The 27,128-nt window shown below is 33.3% G+C and overlaps 2 protein-coding genes across 4 annotated transcripts in view; both read right to left on the bottom strand.

Moving 5' to 3' along the window:
• Positions 1-27,128, bottom strand: part of LOC127732690 (uncharacterized) — a 136,099-nt gene that overhangs the window by 65,997 nt on the left and 42,974 nt on the right. The window lies entirely within an intron of this gene.
• Positions 1,788-27,118, bottom strand: LOC127732697 (putative E3 ubiquitin-protein ligase UBR7). The gene is made up of 11 exons (XM_052241873.1): positions 26,940-27,118; positions 17,929-18,056; positions 16,842-16,902; positions 14,733-14,828; positions 13,084-13,137; positions 12,260-12,368; positions 11,666-11,796; positions 6,664-6,798; positions 5,277-5,442; positions 4,726-4,787; positions 1,788-2,359 (listed from the first exon to the last, which is right to left on the bottom strand). The coding sequence occupies exons 1-11, from the start codon at positions 27,102-27,104 to the stop codon at positions 2,258-2,260; spliced, it is 1,209 nt and encodes a 402-aa protein (XP_052097833.1). The 5' UTR covers positions 27,105-27,118; the 3' UTR covers positions 1,788-2,257.

Raw genomic sequence — 27,128 nt, 5'->3', positions numbered from 1 at the left:
TGGCAAATATGTCATGTGTATTTAAGGACGCAAACAATCGAACAATAAATCAAAATGTTTTGCAAAATGATTGGACTAAGAGAGGTAGTGAATTCAGACCTCTGTTGGAAATAGGAATGTTAGATATGGTGAGTTTTTGCCTTGTAATCAGTCACATATGGACCCCCAAAAGTCTTTGTAGAGTTTATTTTACCACTGGAAGTCTTTTACTCCTATAAGATATCATTTCCCAGTAGTCAATGTTATGGCATTGATCTGGATTTATTACACACAATTTAGTAAATTCTCATTAAAAAAAATATTGTACCTCATTGTGGAAAGTTGACTTCTGATGGTCTCAAGTAAGTAGATTCCTTTGAAGTAATACCTCTTTGGCTGCACCAACATTTTTTTAATTTCTTTTTTGAAGATAGATCTCGTCATGCTGATAATTTTTGAATCAAAACTTTTAACCTATCCCCCTGTAGTTACAGCAAAAAATAAACAGTAAAATTTGACGTTTCAGGTAAAAATAACTTCAAAACAGGTTCCCATTCAGTAGATACCATAAATTGCAATATTGTCAAAATGAATATTCAGGGGAAGTAACTCCAAAGACAAATTTACAGGGTTGATAAATCTTGTGCTTATCATTTTTGCAATTTTCAGTATTAACCTAGCTTTTATATTTTGTAAGATAAATGGAGGATATGTCCATGGGACACATATGATGACCCCAATTGCATATAATGTTATAAAGGGACATAACTCAAGAACGGTAAAAATGAAGCCACCCAAATTCGAACTTGATCTGAAACTAATTTTGGGACATACTTCGACGGAAAAAGGGTAACACTTTAGGGGAGGTGGGGGGCATAATAACAGTAAAAACCTGAGTAAATAAATAAAAAATATATTATTTTCAAGGGAAATTACTCTCTATAGGTGAAGGTCAGATGAACCCTGCCAGGCAACATGTACACACTGCAATCGTTCCATACACCAAATGTAGTTGACCTATAGCTTATCTGAGAAACAGACAAAACCATGAAAATGAGGTCAAGGTCAGATGAACACTTCCAGACAGACATGTACACCTTACAATTATTCAATACACCAAATGTAGTATCTGAGTTACAGATTTGATACCATTTTACTCAAAATAAGTATTTCAATTAACCAAAAAACTACAATTTCTTCAAGCAGTAGCTGAACCATGAAAATAAGGTCAAGAACAATTGACATATGACAGATAGAAACTTCACAACATAAGATATCTGCATACAAGGTATGAAGCGTTCAGGTCTTCCACCCTCTGAAATATAAAGCTTTAAAAAATGTTTACGCTGCACCGCATTGTATTCCCTATATCTTGTGTTCTGTGACTTTCGAAACAGGCAAGACAAAAATCACCATTTAAGGGGCAATAACTCAAAAACGCATAGATTTTTCTAAAAAATTTCAAAGAAGATAAATCTGGTGTATTGGCCATTTTCAAGTTATTGGTTTTTCTATTTTTGCTATAGCTTTCAAGGCATTAACCAAAACTGTAGTTCCACTTCTATGTTCTATTTTTAGCCCCAGTCCCAGTGTTGGTTGATCTACCTGGTGAAAAATCAGGAACTACATAGTGGACATCCTATACATGAAGCTGACAAACTTTGTTTTTGATCCATTGAGCAGTTTCAGAGAAAAAATATTTTCAAAAAGTTTATGGACGACAGATAAGGGACAGGCGCAGAGATGGCAAAAGTGATGGTTCACATGGGCCTTCAGACAAGGGCGAGTTGATCTAAAAAGAGAACAGATAATAATAAGAATGTTTTAATGAACCAATGCTTTATTTTCACAAATCATTTTCAAATGATAAATTTTTATGTAAAAATTAGGCCAATATTCACTTGAAACTCAACATCATAAACATTCTGACATTGTACAATTAAACAAAGGTATTACCTAATTCATGGCAAGACAACAATGAAATACTTCAACTTTCTCCTTTTAAGCAGCTACTAACTATACATAAATGTCATGTTCTGTGAAAGCCAGTATTTGCTTTTTGGTCCTTGTGAAAAATGAGCCTGAAAAGAATCATTTATGTGTTAAACATTAAAACATATGCTGTACAACAGCAACATTCATTCAATATTTTAAAACATCTGTTTAACAATAAAATAAATAACATCTAATAATTAGAAATATTAAAACATTAAAACAGTTCAGTTCAAATTTTAAAACAGTTGTAATCAATTATCAACAATAAAATGTCTGTCTTCCATCATTTGCAGAAGTAACTCATTCCTTCATCACTTGATTTTCTTTGCCTTTTCCTCGCTTCCAATGTACTGAAGAATTCTCTAATATCTTCTTCACGCACAACCTTAAAAGACATAAATTATGGATGGTAATTGACACATGTGCCCATTTAAAACTTCAAATAAGTGAAATAAGCATAATGGCAATTGTTTAAAAAAAAACAAAAAAACATGCCTCCCCTTTCATCCTATATGTGTTTCTAAAGATATTAATTCTTCAAAATAAATTAAATTACACAATTTGAAATAAAAACTCAAAGTTCAACTTAGTTCCAATCAGGGCTTCCAAAACGGTTGTATTGTCCGTTAAATTATGTATTGTATTTGACTTGTTCTGCCGAGCCTGAGCAGGACATCTAACGTTGCTCTGCCATTTTAAAATAATTCGGGAAAAAATTGAAGTATTTGCAATCTTTTTAACCTGACCATTTGCCTTAAACAGCCACACATTTTCAGTCATAAAAGTGACATGATGAATAATTACTATCAAAAGAAACCTTACTTTAATACCCTCTCATTACAATCAAGGCTAATTAGTTGTCTGACAGCTGAAATTTACCTATTCAGGCAACCGTTAAACTATTTTGTACCAGAAATAGATCGGTCTATTTAAAGTTATTTTTTTTTAATTTCAGCTGGTTTGCATCCAATCAATTTAGTCAAAAAGATTTATATTATCAGAAATATGTATATAAATATAATTTGATGAAAAATTTGAAAAGGTAGTAATAAAGGTTGTAAGCAAAATATCGTCAGAACCACGTTGTTTGAACTAGTACATGTGTGCAGGTGTGAGCTTTAATTTTGCATCCAAATTTTTCAAAATAGCTTAAATTATCATTGATATCTTTATCTAACATTCATTGCGAATATTTTCCTGAAGAAATAACGTGGAAAGAGCTACTTAAACTTAATCGTGCTTTTTAAATGTACATGGATTTAACGTATCCGTCTCTGCTCCATGTTTTACCATTGTCAACATCCATTATTAGAAAAATGTGTTTTTTAAAAATCTAAAGCGAAGTTGTTGACAGCGTAATTTTCCACAAATAAAGAGTCTAAGGCAGATATAAGTATGCTGTTGTTGCACACTTCGAATGATGCACTGTCAATTAAACATTTTACGTCAACATCAAATTTATACCAAAAGTATGTTTAAAATCATTTTTGTGTAAGTCATTGTTTATATGATGCCCAACTGATTAAAATGCTTGCCTTTTGTTACTAGGTCTAAAAGGATTGAAATCGGGATAAGACAAAAATGTCTGGCTGGCTCAAATATTTTTTGGAAGCTCTGGATCCAATCTTAATTTGACAAACTTCTATCTGTGTAGACATTGTCAAGCTTACGTTTTTCTTTGGCAAACTCAAAAAGAATCATAAAGTGAATGAAATAAAATAGTAGGTACACAACTTCATGTGCTATCATTTGGTATGTACTGATTATCAGGTTGTCTACATATTGATATTGTAAAATATCAGCTGCGATTCACAATATGAAGCAGTTTGTCGAGTGAGCGCAGCAGAGTTCAAAAAGGCTTTATATTGTGTCGAGCAGCTGATATTTTACAATATAAATATGAAGACAACAAGATAATCGATTTATGGGGTTGTATTTGCGTATTATGCATAATAGAAACAAATGTTTTCTTTGTTTCACCAGCAAACCGGAAGAAGACTTGATAAGTTCAGGTCAAACTTATCAACGTCGGTTCATACATTATGATGTCGCTGATATGTCCGAGTCAAAGTTATTAAGGCCGGGTCAACGTATTTGATGTCACAAATCCGTGATATGCAATCTTATTAAGAGCTGAGTAGAGTGATATAGACAGTGGGACGACCGATAAGAAGTTATTATATAAAGCTTTTACATAGATAACATGGTAAACTCCTTGTTGGCTTTTAGAAAATCTGATAAAAATCTAGGAAAACGTTGGCACAGCCAGCTGATATTCCTTGAACAGCATATATGTATTCCACTTTAACTTAACTAAGGTCACTGGTGGTTCTAAAGATGACATATAAATAGCTCCCAAAGCATGCTACAAGCATCACCAGGAAACTATTTTGTTTCCCTGATTACAAAGGTTACGTTTTGAGGGGCATAACTCATTTAATGGAAAATGCAACAATGCTGGAAATCTGCCTTTATCTTCATTTCATGGAAGGTAATATTATTGCAAGGCCTCAAAGTTATCATTCAGAAACCATTTAGTTCAGACAGACACAACCACAGCTTCAAGTGCATGCTTTTCTGATTTTTTCAGGGAACATTATTATGAGATCATAGAAGAAAGCTGACGTAAGTTACTAAATTCTGTGAATGGTTTCACACTATTGATTTTGCATGGAAAGTTAACGATAATTTCAAGCTCATCAAAAGTTCAACAACATGCCATGGTTCAGTCATCTTAATGATTTATCTTACCTTCTTATTTTCTGCAAATTTTTTCAAGTATTCATTCAGTTCACTTTTCAGATCATTAAAACCTACAAATAATATTCAAAGGATTAGAAGCACTTAACAATGACAAAGCCTTGCAGGTTAAAGTTCAAAGTTTTATTTTTAACACAAATACTCAACAAGAAAGCACACAGTGAAATGCATTTCCTGCTTTTCTGATCATGAATCATTGAATATGTGTTAACTGTAGCATTATCAGTGATCGATGTAAATGAGGTCAAGGTCAGATAAAACCTGTCTGACAGACATGTAATCCTTTAGTTTACAATCATTTCATACACCAAACATTGAATACCATTTGCTTATAGTATCAGAGATTTTTTTTCTATTTAGATATGCAATTATACCTAAAAATATAATTAAATGAAGATGTGGGCTAAATACCCTTGCAACAGCAACACAAACATCATATTAATTCAACCAAAAAAAAAACATGCAAAATTGTATTTCTTAAACAAGAGTTTAAAAGGGCAATGAACTCTAGATCTGAACTTGTACCATATTACAATACCCACCATGTAAAACTTCCACTTGTTGTAGTCTATTCATGTTAGACAATGCCTGAAGACCTTTATCATACTGGGATGTAGGTGTGGATTTCTGTTTTCCTCTTACTTCATAAGCATGAACCGTATCACTTTCATCACTCAAAAATTCTATTTCTTGATCACAATATATATTCTGAGGAAGAAAAAAATATGCCATAATAAAATCCAATTCCTACATTATACACAGGTATTTAATAATAAAATCCAATTCCTACATTATACACAGGTATTTAGAGATTTAATACTCACTTGAGAAATATCACTTCATAATATGCTATTACTACGGAATCCTTACATACCGTTAACTATTCAATAAAGCAGTACAAATTCTGAAAAAAATTCATACAGTCTATTGAAAATGACTGCACAATCAAAGAGAAACCATTTTTGAAGTATGAATTTTTTTGATGAAACTGATAATTTCAGAAGACTTTTAAGTCAAGAGGACCATAAAATATTTGTTCACTCTGATGCATATTCATAATGTGAGTAATTTTAACAATATAAAAACAAGAATGTGTCCATGGTACACGGATGCCCCACTCGCACTATCATTTTCTATGTTCAGTGGACCGTGAAATTGGGGTCAAAACTCAAATTTGGCATTAAAACTAGAAAGATCATATCATAGGGAACATGTGTACTAAGTTTCAAGTTGATTGGACTTCAACTTCATCAAAAACTACCTTGACCAAAAACTTTAACCTGAAGCGGGACAGACGGACGGACGGACGCACTGACCGAAAAACATAATGCCCATAAATGGGGCATAAAAACTTGTGTGACAGAAAGGTTGGAAAGACCATGGTTGCCACAAACAAAGACAGGGAATTCATTGCAAGACCAGCAAATGTAAATGCTCCCTTATTGGAAGTAATAAGAGTGTGGAACTGCTAGTGAAGCAGAGGTTAAAACAATACATATAGAAGTAGTTTGCTTCTAGCTGGACAACTCCCATTTAGCATTATTGCCATTCCTTAACAGGAGTTTGTTTGCCTGTGTGTGACGTATATATATGTAGCCCTGACAATCATATTATGAACGCTAATCTGGTTATTTGTTTTGAAGAGTGACATGTTTTTGCAAGCTGATGGATCATTTGGAAAACTCTTAGCAGTCCACAGGTTGCTTGATTTGAGGTAAAGTTTCACTCATAAAAATCATGCCCTCAATTCTAAGTAGCAGTAAAAAAATTTCAAATATTCTCAGTCATTCACTTTTCAGATATTATCTAATCGATTTCATAGTACAACTGAATTACATCCTGTTCATCCATGGCAAACTCTGGACATTTACTAACAACTATCAATCAATGCACTTTGAAAAAAACAAGAGTCAAAATATAGAAAACTACCTTACAATCTGTACATGTACAAAGTTTTGATCTCCAACCATCAGCAAAGAATGCAGCTGTATCTTTATCTGAGATTTTTCTCTTCTGTAACTCTTTCAAATGACAAGATTTTCCTGGAGATGATGCATTGTCAACCTGAATAATCATAAAATATAAGTAAACTCTATGTAGCTAGATCAATACAAAATTTTACAATAAAAGTAATAAAAGTATCTAGGATAAATTTTAAATACAATATGTGTTAATGGGACACCATGCTCTAACTCATACTATCAAATTTCAAAGTCCAGTAAGCCATGAAATCTTGAGTATACCTGAAGTCACGGCCTAAGCAATCTTAAATCCACATTTTCATTTATAATATTAGTTCTCAACTTGATCAATACATTTTCCTGGTAGATGTGCACATATGTTAAAAGTGATTGATAAACTGTTATCACAGAGATATGTCTCGCCTTTTTGTAATTTTGATAATGCAAATGTTGAAATTAAAATAGCAATACTTTAACATGTAAGTTATGCAAATATTCAAAGTCAATGAACTATGACTGAAGGTACATGGCTAAACAATCTCCATGGAAATAAGATGTGCCAATGCTTATACAACAGCATACCAAATACCATTGACTTATTATAAGCAGGGCTCACACTACTTCAGAATCATAGGGAGAAGTGACTTCTCTTTTTGAAACTGATAGGGAGAAGTGGTGAGACTTAAAAGAGAAGTGCTCGCGCGTTCAGGGCGCTATAATGTTTGGTTTGTACAATAATATATATGGCCATATGTATCCTATTTATTCAATTCTTTTTTGTATTGTTCAAATCATACCTGAGAATACCATTACAGTAACAGTTGTATCAGTTTATATCTTAAATTTCATTTATAGTTACACAATTATATTTTTTTCAACTTGTCAGAAACTACTAACTAAATGTCTAGCCCTATTTTAGGATATTTTTGTTTTAATCAAAAAGAAAAAGAAACTATCAGTTATCAATTAAAATCCAATGAGGAAAACTATTCTGTTGATGATATTCATTGTTTCTCATTAAAAAGATATATAAATTTAACAAATTTAAGCAACTTAAATCAATAAATTGAAAAAATGCATTTGCATTGAAATATATACATTTACATGTAACTAAGGGGATCCAAACAAATTTCTGTTAATGCGTGTGGAATGCGTATCTTTCACTTTTGTGATAGATATTCTTCTGTCAGCAGTGCCATTCGTGCGTCTGTAGTTATTATCGTAAGAATACAGATTTCATTCATAGTTGGTCCGTATCCGATCCGTGATTCGTATATATTTCAATGGCGGACGAAGGAAAATTTACAAAAATAAACGATGTTTGACAAGCGATTTGGAAAGGAATATGACGTTTTTAATGCAATAAATGGATGAAACATTAACTGAAGGCAATTTTCATTACGTTCTAATGAAGTAACACATTTATTTTGCGGAAAATCAGGATCTTTTGATGTACGCTCTCGAGAAACAAGTGCCGGAAGTGAAAGAAAATACTTCATAAAAAGTTGTTTCTTTGAAATAACATACGACCAATCTACAAAACAATGCTTTCCCCATGTTTTCTAATGGAAATGAATTGTTTATGTCTTTGAATTTTTTACTTATAAATGAAAAATTGCCGTTTCAACAACTTTGTGAAAATGGAAAATTGTCGATGACGAAAGCAACTGAAAGCGACTATTGTGAACACCCGGGCAACTAGATATCGCTTTTGACGGTCGGGCAAAGCGAAGTGACGGACGGGAAAGCGACTTCTTTGCCCAAGTCGCCTGCTAGCGTGAGCCCTGATAAGTCGTTCCCTTTAAAAAAAACCTAAACACAAACATTAACTTGTAAACTATGCAAAAGTTTCAAAGTCAATAAATCATGATGAGGGGGGTGGGGCTATAAAATCTCCATGGAAATGATACTTGCAAATGCCAATAAATTTGCATACCAAATATCATTGACTTAACATTAGCAGTTCATCTTAAACTGATCTAATCACAAACTAAACTAAGCAAAAGTTTCAAAGTCAATAGACCATGACTGAGGGGGCAGGGCCAAATATTCTCAATGGAAATGAGATGTACTAATGCTTATACAACTGAATACCAATTAACATTGGCCTACCACTAATGGTTCCCCTTGAACTGACCAAATCACAAACTAATACATGTAAACTAAGCAAAATTGTCAAAGTCAATAGACCATGACTAAGGAGGCAGAGCCAAATAATCTCCATGGAATTGAGATATGCCAATGCTTATACAACTCCATACCAAATATCATTGACCTACCATTTGTGGTTCACCATAAACTAGACCTTATCACAAACTAATACATTGTTGATGCCGCCGATGCCGTAAAACAGCATACCTATGTCTCCCTTTTTGACTGCGTCAAGGCGAGACAAAAAACCTAAGCCAATATCTCCTTGAGGCATTAAAACTAAAATTTGGAGGGTTCTTTGGATTAAATTACATTGCCAACTGGCAGTTTCATAACTAGTAATACATTGAAAAATTAATACAAAAATAAAAGAAGAATGCATCTGAGGACACGAATGCCCCCAACTCAAGCTTTGCAACAAAAATGAGAATGACGGACGGAAAGACGGAAGGACTGATAGCGGGGGCATAAAAAACCTGACCTCAATGAAATAACTGAAAATCTTTATGACCTGAATCCCAAATACCATCACAGTCATAGGCCTTTCAGATTAGAACTAGTCGGGCAAATTAGACCGTTACCGTATCCTTGGTTCTGTAAACTGAAACCTTGGTTAAGACTCTAATTTGGCTTTAAAAGTTTAATTCATAATGAACATGCATACTTAGTCTGAATTTGATGTGACCACAATTTCATGGTAAACAATCTTAAACCAACTTTAACCTGAGGCCACATAACAAATAAAACTGATTAACAGTTGTACAGATGGGTCAATATGCCTAATATGCGGCGCCTTAAATTGAGGCACTCAAAAATAGTATGTAAACAAAAAATCTCTGTGCAGTGATATTGGACATGTTTAAATTTTTAACAAGTGACTGAGCTTAATCATTTGTGATGATTTACAGAGCAGAGGCCCATAGAATAAAGGTGTAATAAACTGTTATCACAGAGATATGTCTCGCCTTTTTGTTTTGATAATGCAAATGTTGAAATTAAAATAGCAATACTTTAACATGTAAGTTATGCAAATATTCAAAGTCGATGAACAATGACTGAAGGTACATGGCTTAACAATCTCCATGGAATGAGATGTGCCAATGCTAATACAACTGCATACCAAATACCATTGACTTATTATAAGTCGTTCCTTTTAAACAAACTCAACACAAACATTAACTTGTAAACTATGTTAAAGTTTCAAAGTCAATGAACCATGATCAGGGGTGGGGCTATATAATCTCCATGGAAACGATACTTGCAAATGCCAATAAATTTGCATACCAAATATCATTGACTTAACATTAGCAGTTCATCTTAATTTGATCTAATCACAAACTTATACATGTAAAATAAGCAAAAGTTTCAAAGTAAATAGACCATGACTGAGGGAGCGGGGATTAATATTCTCCATGGAAATGAGATGTGCTAATGCTTATACAACCGAACACCAATTAACATTGGCCTACCACTAATGGTTTCCCTTGAACTGACCTAATCACAAACTAATACATGTAAACTAAGCAAAATTTTCAAAGTCTTTAGACCATGACTAAGGGGGCGGAGATATGCCAATGCTTATATAACTGCATACCAAATATCTTTGACCTACCACTAGTGGTTCCCCATAAATTGACCTAATCACAAACTAATACATGTAAACTATGAAAAGTTTCAAAATCAATAGACCTTGACTGAGGGGGCGGGGCCAAATAATCTCCATGGTAATGAGATGTGCCAATGCTAATACAACTGCATACCAAATATCAGTGACCTACCACTAGTGGTTCACCATGAACTAGACCTAATCACAAACTAATACATTGTTGACGCAGCCACCGCCATCGATGCCGGAAACAGCATACCTACGACTCGCTTTTCGACTCTGTCAAGGCGAGACAAAAACTATGGAGTTATTAAATGTATGTGAAGAACTAAATTGTCAAAGAATTTTTAGTGAAATTATGGGAAAATGACGTTCACTTCGTACCCTGAAAATTTAACCACATATGTGAAATTCTCTCAGCTTCCAAACGTGCCATCATACATATTTAAGTTTATGATATGAGTAGAGGATTCGAGGAAAAAGGCTACCATTACCATCTACCTGAAATACATTGAGCATCTTGACGCAGATGAATGAATCAGAAAAAATAATGTCCCTTATTATTGGAGGTAGGACATTGAAATGGAAGAGTAATTAAAAAATAAATTGAGAATGGGTCAAGGAACACAGATAATGCCCCCACTTGCATATAACGTCATAAAGGGGCATTTCTCGAGAACGATAAAAGTGACGCCACCCTAATTTGAAATTGATCTGTGTTTTTTGGTAATAAGCATTCATAACATTTGGTTGAGGCAAACTAAAGTTAGAGAACGGAAACCAAATTCGGAACATCCGTACGCAAGGCCAGACAAGGGTTACACTTAATGCCCCCTCCCGTGACGAGCAGGGGCATAAAAATCTTATCTATCAACCAAACAAAAACACCTAACTTTTAACAAATATTTGGATAAATTGATACATCGTTAACACTCAGGTAAAAATTTTAATTTTCCCATTACATCTATGTACTTTCAACCATACATTGAACTTATTAGCAATATTGTTCTCTGCATGTTAAGTATTCATCACTGACAAGTACATTCAAACTCTTGCAATTAGATTCAGTCTGTGATAATCACAGAAGGCCATATCATGATATCCAGATTTTTTTTTGTTACTGTGAGTTGTTGGGTGGCTGTTTTATCGATATTGGTCCTATGTTCTTTTTTTACCTGCATCAAACCTTATGTAAGAAACCTCATATACTAACTTGTTCAATTTTCTTTCTTTTGGCGGGTGAATGTTTTCCTCCAGTTGTTTTAGAAGCCTTTGCATTGTCATTTCCACCACTTGCAACATCAATACTGTTTGAAGTTTCTCCAGATGTCAGTTTCTGTGTTTCTGAAATAAACAATTCTGAATTAATTTTTAATGCCAGTTTCAATGTAATGACTTTCCAGCCACCTGACCAAGACAATATAGGGAGAGTATAGCTCTGCTAGATGGTGTATTTTTATATAAAAAAAAAAGTAACCTATATCAGTGCTTGTAACTGTTTTTTGTCCATATAAATAACTAAGTTTTAAAATTCAGCAAAAAAATTGACAAAAATTTATTAAACATGATTAGAATAGCATTTATTAGACCTGACATCTTCAATTCTGAAATTTTATTTGAATTCAGCTTTACTCATCATTGCATTATCAAATCTCACAATTTCAACCTTTGAGCAACAACTGCAAAAATAAATATATGCAATAATACATATTAATAATAATACATGTAATAATATCTAAATTAACACGTTTGTCTCAATTATATTTGAGTCTGAATATTCCTGCAATTCAATACAGTTTTTAATCACCTAAACTTTGTACTGTGTAGGCCCAAAGAAAATCATGTTTGGACATACATCCTCTACAAACCATCTCTGTTCCAACATTGTTATCAGGTAAATCATCAAAACCTAGATGCTAGAAAATAAAAGTATAAACTATAATAGCAATTCTGTCAGAATCAATCATCTAACTTCAGAAAGATTAAGAAATTTTAAATCATCTGAATGGACCAGTAGTTAAAAATTCTCACAGGTTTTACTAAATGAAAAAAATACTTTGAAACACAGTTCAATAAAATAGATAATGCACCCTTTTCTTCATTAAATACCTACACATTTCCTAAAAAGTTTTTCTTTTAATTCTCAATAACAATATAATTTTGTCTTGAGTTGATGGACAATATCAAGATCTTTAATTTTGATTTAACATGTAAAGTAAATGCAAATACAAATATACAAATTATCTTAATACATCATAGTTTAGAGAAAAACAAATATTTCCTTTATTGATTCAAACAAATCCTGAACTTTAATAGTTACAACTTTAATTTTAAGCAAATTAGAGAGCCAATGGAGCCTATGGTTCAATGGTTGTTGATTGTTGCTGTCTAGCATGTCTGTTTTTCATTTGTTTTTAGCATGCATCAGGCTCTTGGTTTCTTCTTTTGATTTGTTTTGCATTTTGCAATGTTGAGGCTTTTATAGCTTGCTGTGGGGTATGGGTTTTGCTTATTGTTTTAGGGCAGCTGTGACCTTGAATTGTTTACATCCTTGTTTTTTTTTGGTCTCTGGTAGTAAGTTATCTCATTTGCAATCATACAACATCTATATGAAAAATGATCTTATCTTACCCTTCCATGATACCAGTCTTCACACATTATACACTGAATCATTTCATCCTCTACCTACAAGAAAAACATTCAAATCTGTCAGCTATGCAGCTTACAATTTACCCTTTTAACTTTTTGTTCACTATACTTTATCTATTTCAGGTCAAATGCTTAAAATTGGAAAATGCTGTTTTCCTATTAAGTATTAAAAACAAGAGCAAAGACTGGTCAGCTGAGACTTCAGATTAATGTGCCCCAGTAGGATGAAATGTCTTCCTGCAAACTGTTACCTTTTGAACTAGCACTTTAAAGCTCAAAACTCAGGGTGTCAGTCTATCACAATGCAGGGCATCTTCATTTCACATTAACATGCTATTGTCCTGAATATGCATGTAATATTTGCAGCACATTCTTTGCATGGTATAGTCACAAAATCATCAAGTATTATGGCAAATGCCAATACTGATACTTACTTTTGGTAATACATCATCATGTTTCTTATACTGCAATGCCACATACTGAATTCAGGCTTGTATAGTCTGCGGTTCTATTCTCCAAAATTGAACCTGCCAGACAGAGTACGATAAGCCAGAAATAAGAGAAAAAATTCGATTTCGCTAGGTTTGTTTGCATTCCGCCATGTTTGTTATTGAAATTGTAGAGGGCGCTCTCATCTTTTTCAAAACTAATAATTTTACCTAATCCATATTAATATGTAATTTTTATTCAATATCAAATATAAACTGTTAAATTTCAAAATTAAATGCTTCACTACAAATTTCTCTTTTCTTTTCACTGTGTTGCTTAAAATAAACTGGAATCTGCTTGAATTTGATGGAACGAAATAAGTGTAAAAGTCAAACGGGAATTAGCTTATGCATAACAATGTATAAACTACAAAACGTAATCGGTTATTCGTTCCGTTTTGGTGTTTCATACTGATGCATGTCTTTTGTTTTAGCTTAAGATCCTTCAAACATTAATGTGATAGATATGTTAAACATTTTTTTACTCAAGGATGGAACTGATTTACTTACAAAGTCGTATTCTAGGGATATCTATGAAGTCAGATTTTCTGTACACTCTCACCGTATTTATTTTCATTTCCACGTGCTATTCGAACTTCCGACTTAAACATTCACAAGATTCTAATTTTTTTTTCCCTGTGATTTTGACTTATTTTAACACTCTTGAAGTGTTTGAGAATGATTAACAAGCATTTTCAACTTCTATTTAATGATGGACAACATGTTTTTCCATGAAAATACCGCAAACGATCACACACGATTTGAAATTACCATAGTATCATTATGACATTAGACGTTTTCTAACAGTTAAAGGGGGGGGGGGGGGGGGGGGGGGGGGTGTGCAGACTATGTAACTATGTACCAGTGCAAACTATACAAGGCCGATTACGGCAGTATAAAAATTATAAATGCAAATATGTTACTTGTTGAAATTTGAAAACTTGAAATAATACTTATTCTATAGACCAATTTTGAATTTTTTTTATGAATGAGTTACAATGGTTGACCTGAGGTCAATCAGCATAAATGACTTCATTGAACAATCGGTTCTTACTTTGACGTAATAAAATAAGCATATTCAAAAAGGGAATGTACGGGAAAGTGAACAAATTTAATAGTTGTCAATAGATTTAGATTTCTTACATCATCATCTGGATCAGGGTATGGTCTGTCACATACACAGTAAATCCCTCTAAAGTTGTGATTGTATCGGTTATCTACATTGTACTCCGATTTTCTCTGTAACAAAACAAAAGCATGTACTGAGAAGATTACAAGGTACCATTAGTATATTTAGTTCAATGATCATATATACAATGTATACATTTTTTTTGTAGTTTTTATTCATCATGTTCAAAGTGTGATCTATTATAAAGTTCAATCTCATATTCATTGTACATTACACATCAATGCTTTGAGGATCAGGACCTTTAAATGTAATGTAAACGTCTTAATATTTTTTTAGTGAAAATTAGACAGACCTTTTAAAGTATTTATCTTACTTACAATGTAAATAGTAACATACGATGGCAGTGATTCTAAAATGTGCTGAAGATGCCTTAGGCTTAAATTCAAATATTGTTTGTTTGCAGTTTACCGACCAACCCTTGAAAATTTTATTGCTTTAAATTTGTAGAAATTATTTTTAATACTTCTATTGACGAGATCCGGAAATTTGGGTCCTTTCCGGAATTGATTTAAGTCTAGGTCGATTACACGTTTTAAGTTCGGTTTTTCTAGCCTTCCCGTCAAGCATTCATGTGACCGTCTAATGAAAAAGCATGTGGAAATTGTTTACAGGTATCCATGAAGTTATGGAGGAGTACTTTACGCTGTCGACTTCTATCAATTTTAAGACAAATAACAAACAAAAAAGTTTAATAGTAAACTGTTTATACAGATTCAGGCACATGGAATGATGTCTTTGATGATATCATTGAAGAAGATGTAGTGGATATTCACAACCGACAAGATAACTCTTCTTTCTCAACTTTCTGTCTCAAACAAATCGGGTACAGAATCTTTTGAGCCTGACTTTATGGAACCAATTTTAGTGGTTAAACAATTCGACAGCAGCTTGAAGTATGTCATATTTTCTATAAATCGTTGTGAAGAAGACAAAGATGAAATCACTCCTACATTAATTTATGGATACCTGTAAACATGCCTGTGCGGAGAAATGTAAATGGATATAGACCATGCCATATCAATGAGAAGCAACCCAAACTACACAAAGATGTAGAGAACATGAATGATTAGCTTGAAAAATAAATAAAATATATTCTCTCTATATAAAATCTATCTTCGATTGCAATGAGTATGCTCCTTTAGGATTAAGGGGGGTGGGGGTTCTGCACCACTCATTGCAATTATTCTCTTACTATATTAAATATACCCAAACTTTGTGGCCTGTGTGAATTTAATTAAATAAAGGCAACAGTAGTATACCGCTGTTCGAAAACATGTTCTTAGGAGCTATGCTGCCATTTTTTTTTATGCAGTCAAAACATTTCAGCACAGATCATTTACTTTAATGGGGTGCTATGGATTTCACCCCAAACTAGTAAGTTTTCTTTTGTTTTCATTTAAGCCTGGCATCAACATACCGTATCTTTCAAAATATAACCTTATTACATATAATTAAATATTGTTAGAAATATGAAAACAGTCTTTTTTAAGTTGCCTTTTTTTTCAATTGAGGAAGATTCAATAGCTTAATTTTTTTTATATTAAAAATACACTCTTTAATACATTGTCTTATCATGAAATCTTTAATATCTACATTTTTCTGATGAAAATACTCTACTCATGAAAACATTCTAGTCAAGAAGCATATATGTCAGTGAATATATTTCTTTAAAACAGTTCTAGTCATTTCTTGTTTATAAGTGTTTCAGTATTTAATAATACCATATTTTATGTCATAAATTGGACAATTAAAAATTGTTATAGTTTCAGTTTTGGTTAAAAAAAAAATTTTATCTGACAATGCCTGTTCATTTCATGTTGGTTTTCAGTGTTTGTTGTTTTAAAATAGTTTTTTTTCTTAACAAGAAACTTGGTTTGTGTACTGCTTGTTTAAACTTTTTGGCTGATAAAATAAAATATTTTTCCTACCTACCGACCCTTCAGTCTGAAGGTACAGTTGGAAATCTGCAAACAAACATATTTTTAAGGTTGGCCTTAAGTATGTTCAATACACTGTCAAGTTTTCTTACAATAGAATATTTTTTAAGCCTAGATGTGTCTCACCTCATACAACTGACATGTCAGGTCTTTGAATTTACCATTTCCACAGTCACATTTAAAATTCCTATCAAAGTGTAAAAATATAATGAATCATAGAGTAACATAAAACAAGCAAAAGTAACCGTCAACCTTTTAATTTACCAATTGTATTGCATTTTATACAACATACTAGTACACACCCGTGACTGAATTAAAGTACCTATGACTTATTTTTAGCCTGGATTTTTTAGTATTCTCATTGTCATCTGAAAAAGTCAGGCTGATTGTAAGGTGCAGAGTTTTCTCTGCTTTTGAAATCTTTCTGTTTGGACCCATCCTGTTTTTCTTCCTACAATAAACTTACTATTAACTAAATTTAATTCTTTTACCTAATTTATTAAAGTTAATAGTGGTATTGAGGTGGAAGAAAACAGACTTGTTAAATAGTGTACTATAGTGTAACATAAATATAAAACAACTACTGGAAGAATTCCAGGTTCTCCTGGTAGAGGAGGGATTTACAGCAGGTGACAAATACTATTTGTAGCAGAAACGGATTTGACCCGGAACTGGTTAATTATTAGTACATGTAATATTAATTATGTGGAAAACGAAAGGGCCTGGAATGGTGTAATTTTTAAACACCACCATTGTCCAACATTAGTTAATAGTTATATATAAAGTTGAATTCTTTGATTCATCATTTTAACATCATGCCAGCTAACAAATCGGACCTCATTATTTTAGAAGTATAGATATGTTATTGTATATGTACTTAAAACTTTTAAAAAGTGTAAATATCAATAAAATTTTATATTGGCATCTAATATATTTAGAAGTACATCATTTTTTTCCTGCTTTTATATCAGACAGGAACTTGATTTTAAATAATCAGCGTTAGCGCTATCAATATGAATAAAGCATATTCATAAGAAAACCCTCTTTAAATGCAGTTAATTGCACCTTTACTGTTATGAAAATTATGGGCACACACATTTATATTGTACCAAGTTAAATGCAGTAATGAATGTTAATACATGTGTAAACACAGACTATGAAAAATAGTTATTTCTAGAAAAATTGACTGTTTAAAAAAAAAAAAACATTGTACCTTTTAGTATATAGTTCTATTAAGTCATGGCCATCATGACATTCATAGCTACAGGCAAGACAAATTCCAGATGGTTCACTTGTGTTACATGTCATACAGGCATACAAAGCTTGTCTTGGTACATAGCCCTGGAAAAAAAACATAATTAAAATGAATTGTGTTGAATAGAACATTATCAACATGTATTCAAGGGCTGATGAAGAAATCTGATTATCATCAAACAGGGAGCTGAAAGATACTTTAATAACAGTTTGGTAGTTGTGTGTAAGTAGGGGGGGACATGATTCATTTATGGGATCCAATCTGTCAGTCTGCACCAAAATCTTTTCCAACTCCTACATTTGTAGTCTGAAGACCAATATTCAGACATTTTTCTTATGTGTCTAAACAAAGTTTTGCAAATACTTTCTGGTCTGAATAAAATTTTACCAGTCTGGGGCATTGGACTAGTGGCTAATGGTGCAGACTGATCTGTAATTAATAAATATATGACAGGGTCATAAACTAATATGTTTTTTTCACCTTATGGTATTAATTATAGTTACAGTATAACAAATGTCCAAATGTTTAACTTTAAATGTTTCATTTCAATTCATACAAAAATACTGAATGAGATTGGAATATTGCAACTTGATCCTAGTGTTGTCACAATTAAAAAAAAATAATATTCTAATTTGCCAGATATTTATTGAAAGGATGTACATGTAAATAGACAAATATAATAGTAGCATGATCACTAAGATCTAATGAAATATCTGCATGTATTTTCAGGCCTCGACAATAACGCTTGTCCGATTGTCCGGTACCAGAGGAAAAAAAGGTCGGACAAGTAAAAGCTATATCAAGCTTGTCCGACGGGACAAGTAAAATTATTCTGCAGAAAATAAATTTAATCCAACTTGGATGAACAAAGTAATTATAAACAAAAAACAAGAAAAGAAGATAAAAACAAATATTAATTTGACATGTTTACTTGCAATCGATACTTTAAAACTGGTTCTTTGTCAGGTACTTTTTTAGAGGTAAAAGGCATACTTTTCTCGGAAACCAGTCTTACTGAGGGTGTCATTCGGTCCAGTCATTAGTAAAACCCTCTTACTGATCCGAATCAGCCATGCGCTTTGTAGCTCCGAAAAAGATTCAGCTTCAAATTTAATAGACAGTTTGGCACCGTAGGAAACATATTTAATAGACATGATTAATAGACAGTTTGGCAACGCAGGAGACATTTCGGGACCAAGACAAATCAGTACCTCGTTTTCCGAACTTATTCTGTTGCTTTATAATAAATACCATACCGGTAATTTTTTTAACAAAAAATATTTTTTTAAATAAAAATGAAGAAATTATTTACCATAAAATTCACAAAATCATATTTGATCATTTGTAGAAAAAAAACAATACTTGCAATACGGTGACCTATAGTTTTTAATTTCTGTGTCATTTGGTCTCTTGCAGAGAGTTGTCTCATTGGCAATCATACCTCATCTTCTTTTTTTTATTAATTGCATTTGAAAAAACTTTTTTCAACCTTAAAACCAAGATACAAATCCAATGAGTGTACATTGACAGGCTTATCAGACGGTGCCTCATGTGCAGAGTCTGATGAGACTTTGGCACTGAAGGAAGCTAGAACCTAAGTCCTGTGACATGACTAGATTCAGTTGTTCTCGACTCATATTTTTGTAAAGTATTTCAAAAGATATATATCAAATTCTGTTCTTTTGTTTTAATTCATTTTGTTCCTTGAATCAACTTGAAATGCAAAAATGGTTATTATTAAGATTTTTTTTGGACAAGTTACAATTTCATTCGGACAAGTAAGTTTTTGTATGTACTTGTCCTACTGGACAAGTTGAAAAAAAATTTATTGTAGAGGCCTGATTTTAATACTGATAAATATGTATATTCTTGGTGTTCTTCAGAATGGTGTTTTTACCATGAATACACATTTTGAAGACCTAGCAGCCTATCCAGTCATACCACTGATTTTTTCTTAAAATTTTGTGGTAAGCTTTTTCTGGATTTTTAATAAATCACCAACTTTATTTTGTTACTTTAGCCATGATACAATGCAGCTAACTAATTTTCTTGTTTTTCCCCAATAATGAAAACTATTTGGTTGTTATTTCAAATTAAATATAGATATAAAAAGATGTGGTATGAGTGCCAATGAGACAACTCTCCATCCAAGTCAAAACTTAAAAAAGTTAACCATTATAGGTCAAAGTACGGTCTTCAACATGGACTGGAGCCTTGGCTCACACCGAACAGTAAGCTATAAAGGGCCCCAAAAATTACTAGTGTAAAACCATTCAAACGGGAAAACCAACGGTCTAATCTATATAAAAAACGAGAAACACTTATGAACCACATCAACAAACGACAACTACTGAACATCAGATTCCTGACTTAGGACAGGTGCAAACAAATGCAGCGGGTTTAAACGTTTTAATGGTGTTTATACATACAGTGGTCTCGCTAGCCCAAAATAGAAGGGCGCCGCGCCCTGAGTGCTCTCAGCCGGCATTTTTGATCTCACCACCAGAACTAAAACTCAGATCGAAATAGCTATAAATGTAACTTTCGAATAGATTTAAAATCATTAAAATAAAAATGCCTTCCCAGAAACGTCGTCAATCTCAACTTGTGAGTGACAAGCAGAAAGTAGCAAAGACAAACTCTTCTATCAGATCGTTCTTCAACAAAGACTCAACTTGGTAATTGTGTTTTTTTTTTAACTATTGAAATGTAGTTTTATCACTGGCTGTTATTCAATGATCGCCTATTTTTTGGAAAGTATAATATTAGGTAAAATGTAACCATTTGGGTCATGACCTTTGACATGACTTAAAATAGCTATGGAAGCTTAAAATAACTTAATGTAGATGTGGGACAATTCATTTTTGCAGTTGTATTTTTCGACGTTTAATTTCGATCTATCTAATTTTGAAGCCGAATTTTTCTCAAATAAAATTAAAACTATTTATTTCTTGAAAATTTAGGGAGTTGTAGTAAACATTTTAAAAAAAATCGTATTTAAGCCATTCGAATCGTACACAAGTGGGAAAATACGCCAGTTACTGATATTATAACTTATATGAGGAATAATCTTTATACGGCGAAATCTATGAATTATAACTTTAATTATAAGAAAAGACCTTTTTTTCACAATTTCAAAAATTGGAAATAAGTCGGCATTTATGCTGTGGTGTTTCAATACAAATCATTCTTAGTGAACATTTAAATTTTTAATAAATGCAAATTATGTTATATTTATATAAGTAAGTACAATCTCTTCCATTTCATTTACGTTATTTTATCACAGAAACTACATCTACCGAGACTCCTCCCGCACCTTCTATTGAGACAACATCTACAGAAGACAATGTTACTACTACTTCGTCTCGTACCAGAAACGCAAGTGGTCATAAAATTGGGGTTAACAAATCTTGGATAGCTGTCTTCTCTTGGTTAAATTTCGCCACAGAAACTGATGATGATGACAACACTTATGATGTTTTGTTCTGCAAGTTTTGTCAGAAACAAAAGTCCTATGGTTTTAATGGTAACAAGGCTTGGTCTGAGACTGGTTACAAGTGTCTTGGTCGTGACAAGGTCAAAGAGCATCAAGACAGTGATCAGCATAAACATTTACTCTCCTTGGAACTTAATCAGACTGTCAACGACATGTCCAACAACATCACATCTTCTGCCCAGAAAGCCATTGTTGATGCACTCAAAGTTATGTACTACTTAATTAGCAAGAACTTGCCACTTGACCACTTCAACAGCATGATAGATCTCTGAATTGAACTTGGTGCTACCAACTTACCAAACCTCCGGTTAGCAAAGAATGCCACATACTCAAGTTGGGAAATAGTACACGAGCTACTTCTCAGTGAGCAAGTCTCCGACACGGTTACAAACAATGTAAAATCAAGTCCATGTTTTTCTTTAATGGTAGATGAGGTGTCCGACAACCGATCTATTAACACCTAGCTCTCTGTTCGAATACATCAACCAAACAGGACAACTGCAGACAGCATTTTTAGTCGATACAGAGTTACCAAATGCAACAGCAGAGACAGTTACAAACTCAATAATAACCAAAATCAACAAAAAAGAACTTCTTATAAGTGACATGTCTGGTTTTGCCTCCGATGGTGCAGCTGTATTCATAGGTAAAAAGAATGGTGTAGCAAAAAAAACTAAAAGACCACAACCCAGCAATGATAACAAACCACTGCAGAGATCATAGATTGGCACTGGCTTGTAGGGACAGCTTTAACTCTGTACCACTTACAAAAAAACAGACGAACTTAAGAAAAAATATACAAATATTACAAGTACAGTTGTGTCCATACCACAAGTCTGAAGATGGTACAAGCTGCTTTTAACCAAGCACCTCTAGCAATAAAACAAGCCAAACATCACAGATAGTTATCTCATGATCAGGCAGTTTCTAGCATAGTACGATCCTACAAATCTATTGTTGTAAACCTGGAAACAACAGAAATCAGCACTGACCCAGTTGGTAATGGCATCTTGAAAAGCCTTAAAGACCCAACCACACTGAGATCCCTATTGCTACTTGCAGACATGCTACCACACATAGCTGCCCTATCACTGTATTTCAACGTAGGGATATGAACCATGGCATGGTAAAAACTACAGTAGACAAAACCATCAGGATGCTGGAAACCAGACAAACTCAAGATGGGCCATGGCAGCTTAAGTACTCACAGATGTCATCAGATTTACAACTGACAACATCATCAAGCTCTGACTTCAACACAAAAGTCAAAGAACCATTCCTGACCAAATTGATTAACAACATTCAAGACAGATTTGTTAACACAGACATCATTGACCAGCTTTCAGTGCTTGATTTGAGTGGTACACCTGATGAACTCCCAGCACTTTATGGGTTCAATGAGATGTTCAGCCTAGCAGACCACTTCTCAATGGACCCAGAAGAACTACAGACACAATGGCAATACTTCATTCAACTACTGAACACCCTGACAGCACAGGATAGGTCAATGACAAAATTACTACAGCTTCTTCACAACTCCACAGTCACAGGACTCAAAGACATCTATCACTTGGTATACAGACTTCTAAGTGTGGCTAACACACTTCCACTTAGTACAGCAGAGGTGGAGACGGTTTTCTCACAGGTGAAACTTATTAAGACCAGTCACAGAAACAGCATGAAGACCAGAACATTAAACCAACTACTAAATGTAAAATTGAACTGTGATGACACAATGTTTGCTAGCTTACTTCAACCTACAGTTACACAGTTCTTTAAGGCCAAAGACAGAAGGATCAACTCTCTGTGTTAGGAAACTTATGAACAATTGAACATTAGAACTGTTGAAATGAAAGAACCTTAGTGAGCGCGCTCACATACCCCACATTGTCATTGGAGAAATAAAATAAGTGTAAGAAAAAAAAATTGTATCAGAAAAAAAATTGAATCATAATTTCCTGTCAATATGCACATCTACATAGTATGTCCTTATTATCTACACAGTTTCATGAAATTCCGTTGTGTGGTTTGAGAGGAGTTGCGATGACAAATGGTTGCAGTAGTATATTGGGCAAATAAGTTCAAAGAGGCGTAACTCCTGAAAAAAAAATTGAATCGTAATTTCCTGTTGATATGCACATCTACGTAGTATGTCCTTATTATCTGAAAAGGTTTCATGAAATTCTGTTGTGTGGTTTGAGAGGAGTTGCGATGACAAAAGGTTGCAGTAGTATATTGGGCAAATAAGTTCAAAGGGGCGTAACTCCTGGAAAAAAAATTGAATCGTAATTTCCTGTCGATATGCACATCTACGTAGTATGTCCTTATTATTTGAAAAGGTTTCATGAAATTCTGTTGTGTGGTTTGAGAGGAGTTGCGATGACAAAAGGTTGCAGTAGTATATTGGGCAAATAAGTTCAAAGGGGCGTAACTCCTGGAAAAAAAATTGAATCGTAATTTCCTGTCGATATGCACATCTACATAGTATGTCCTTATTATCTGAATAGGTTTCATGAAATTCTGTTGTGTGGTTTGAGAGGAGTTGCGATGACAAACTGTTGCAGTTGTACATTAAAGTAAATAAGTTCAAGGGGGCGTAACTCCTAGAAAAAGAATTGAATCGTTATTTCCTGTCGATATATATGCACAACTACATAGTATGTCCTTATTATCTAAAAAGGTTTCGTGAAATTCTGTTGTGTGGTTTGAGAGGAGTTGCGATGACAAGAAACAGGACTGAAGGACGGACAGACGGACGGGTCAAAAACATTATACCCTCCGCAACTCGTTGCGTGGGGTATAATAATAGTGCTGTATCTACATTCACGTTTTATTATTTTTATTTCGTAGTGTTTTTATTATTCATGTGAGGTCTGAATGTGTATTGCTATGTATAATGACAATGTATGAATCACTTATAATATATTTAATGCAAATTTTATAGAATAAATAATCAAAACAACAACTTATGATACATCTTTATTGTAAAAAAAAAACAATGCGAAACAAGACGGATACACACAGAAACGACACAAAAAAAAATAAAATGCTCCGCTGGGCGCAGCTTGATACAACCTCAGAAGTCGAACCCTGAACAGTTGGGGCAAGTATGGACACAACATTCAAGCTTGATACAGCACTGAATTTGGATTGTGATTAAATATGTGACACAGCATAGGTTTCTGACACAGAATGAACGTGGTCTAAGAACTTAATATAATTTACCTATTCAAACCATATCATTATTATTTGCTTTTATATATAAATCAGAAATAACCAATTTAAAATGGAAAAGAAAAAAAAAGGAACCCCCCCCCCCAATTTTCTGAACCCCCTTATGATTCATCACCCCCAAACTCAATCCAAGCCTTCCCTTTGTGGTATGGTACCTTGCAGTACAATTTCAGAGAGATCCATACACTTGAACACAAGTTATTGTCTGGAAACTAGAAAAATGCTTGTTTTTTGGCCCCTTTTTGGCCCCCCAATTCCTAAACATTTAGGGCAATTACCCCAAAACTCAAACCCAGCTTTCCCTTTGTGATATGGAACCTTGTAGTATAATTTCATAAAGATCCATACACTTACACACAAGTTATTGTCCTGAAACTAGAAAAATGCTTGTTTTTTTGCCCCTTTTTTGCCCCTAATTCCTGAAATTTTGAGGCAATTACCCCCAAAATCAATTCCAGCCTTCCCTTTGTGGTATGGTACCTTGCAGTACAATTTCAGAAAGATCCATACACTTGAACACAAGTTATTGTTTGGAAGTTACAAAAAAGCTTATTTTTGGCCCCTAATTCCTTAACTGTTGGTACCATAACCCCCAAAATCAATCCCAACCTTCCTTTTGTGGTATTGAACCTTATGGTAAAATTTCATAGAGATCTATTCACTTAAACTAAAGTTAGAGTGCGAAAACCAATGTGTCTTAGGAAGACGACGACGAAGCCAACGTCATACCAATATATGACCGCAAAATTTGGTCGTATAAAAATGAGTTGCCTTTTCCTAACCTAAAAAAGTGCCCTGCCCTCCACTGGCACCCTGCCCCTTTCAATTTCTAGCTGGAGCACTGACATATATACTGTGATAAACGTGTATTTTATTCATAATGAACACATGCAAAGTCAAATTGTTAAAAACCATTAACTTTGGGGAATTTATCAAGAAATTCAATATGTACCTGCCTCCTATTACAATTTACATAAACAATGAATGTATGTTGTGATGCTCAGACAAACATTTGTTACCAATTGAGTGACAATACATTTTTAACAGACCAGTCACTCAAATGGGTTACATGTTTAACAACACTTTGGTAAATAATAGCCCAAATGGGATATAAATTTACATTGCAAAACATATAGATTTTTTTGATTGAAGAAAAAAAAATTAAAAGTGCATGTTTTATATTTACACAAGGTAGATCAACAGTTTCAACTTATGAATAGCCACTTTCCCAGAATATGAATAAGTTGCAAGACTGATCTCTTAGCTTAAACATGTCTGAATACTATCATCTTTTGGGGGATCATTCTCATAAAATAAAGTATTCAGAAAAGTTGCTAACCAAAGGTGGATGCCTTTTATGTAACCACTTGCACTTTGTAATATTTCCCTTAAAAGCTCAAATAAAAATTTTAGCATTTAATTTAACCCATTTGAGTGACTAGTCTTATAAATATCATATATATATATGTATATATACAACAAAATGAACAATGTACATGTACACCCAAATCTATCTTTTACATGTTTTATTTGGAAGCAGACTGATTATAGTTTATCCGTCACAGTCAAATAATTTAAAGGCATATACATGTATTAGTCGACTTGGCAGACAGCAATTTCTTTCTTGATTTTATCCACAAAAAAAACTAGATATATTTCAAAAGCCTGAAAAGGTACAGCAAATTTGAAACTCAATGTCATACCTGTACAAAAAATGTATATGTCACTCCCCCTATTTTTTTTACTTCATTTCTGAAACATTATCAATTAATGTTACATCCAATTTATGTTCTAAAAAGTTAAAACACTTTATGGATTTTGATGAACATTTTCTTTGCTTGCCACAGAAGATGGTGAAATGAAAAAACACCCAAGTTTTTTCTTTGATACAGTCCACTCATTTACACTATTTAAATCACCTTTGTTGTGAGTAGATTTCTATTGTCCATATCAATCAATATGATACAATACAATCATTACCTGAGGGGTGCCATCTCAAAGATTTCACATGACTGTTTATTTTTACACCACCTGTGACAAGGAAAGAAAATGTTTAGCAAAATCCACAAAAAAGTTTTTTTCTTTTTAAAACACAAAATGAATACAACTTGTATATATCTAGGGGCTGCCAGGATTTAAAACTATTAGAATTACACAGTTTTGTCTGCATTCAGAGAAAATTTCATGGTGTAAACAGCCATTTTTTGTGGAAGTGTCTAGATGAACCTTAACTACGCACCAATACGTAAGTGCAGTTAATAGCATCGCTGTCTCCCAAGACAGCATTTGCATCTGCTTCTAATTCTTCTTGCTCCTGCAAAACTTCAAGCATTGAAATAGCTGAATCTTCATCTTGTGTTTCTTCTTTTCGAGCAGAAGACTGGCCACTTTCGTCGGTTGCCATTTTTCCCTCTAAAATTTTCTAACC

This window comes from Mytilus californianus, unplaced genomic scaffold, assembly GCF_021869535.1.
Source record: "Mytilus californianus isolate M0D057914Y unplaced genomic scaffold, xbMytCali1.0.p SCAF_26, whole genome shotgun sequence".
Lineage (NCBI taxonomy): Eukaryota > Metazoa > Mollusca > Bivalvia > Mytilida > Mytilidae > Mytilus > Mytilus californianus.
Note: the sequence above shows the minus strand (reverse complement) of the source record. Positions and strands in the feature narration are given on the sequence as shown.

Bases quoted from the DNA above. Each gene is read 5' to 3' on its own strand.
- LOC127732697 (XM_052241873.1), bottom strand. From the start codon at position 27,104: ATGGCAACCGACGAAAGTGGCCAGTCTTCTGCTCGAAAAGAAGAAACA. The intron at 14,829-16,841 runs GTGAGACACATC...GTTTTGTTACAG, and splicing joins TGACATGTCAGTTGTATGAG to AGAAAATCGGAGTACAATGT. The intron at 6,799-11,665 runs GTTAGTATATGA...ATGATTATTCAG, and splicing joins AAAGAAAGAAAATTGAACAA to GTTGACAATGCATCATCTCC.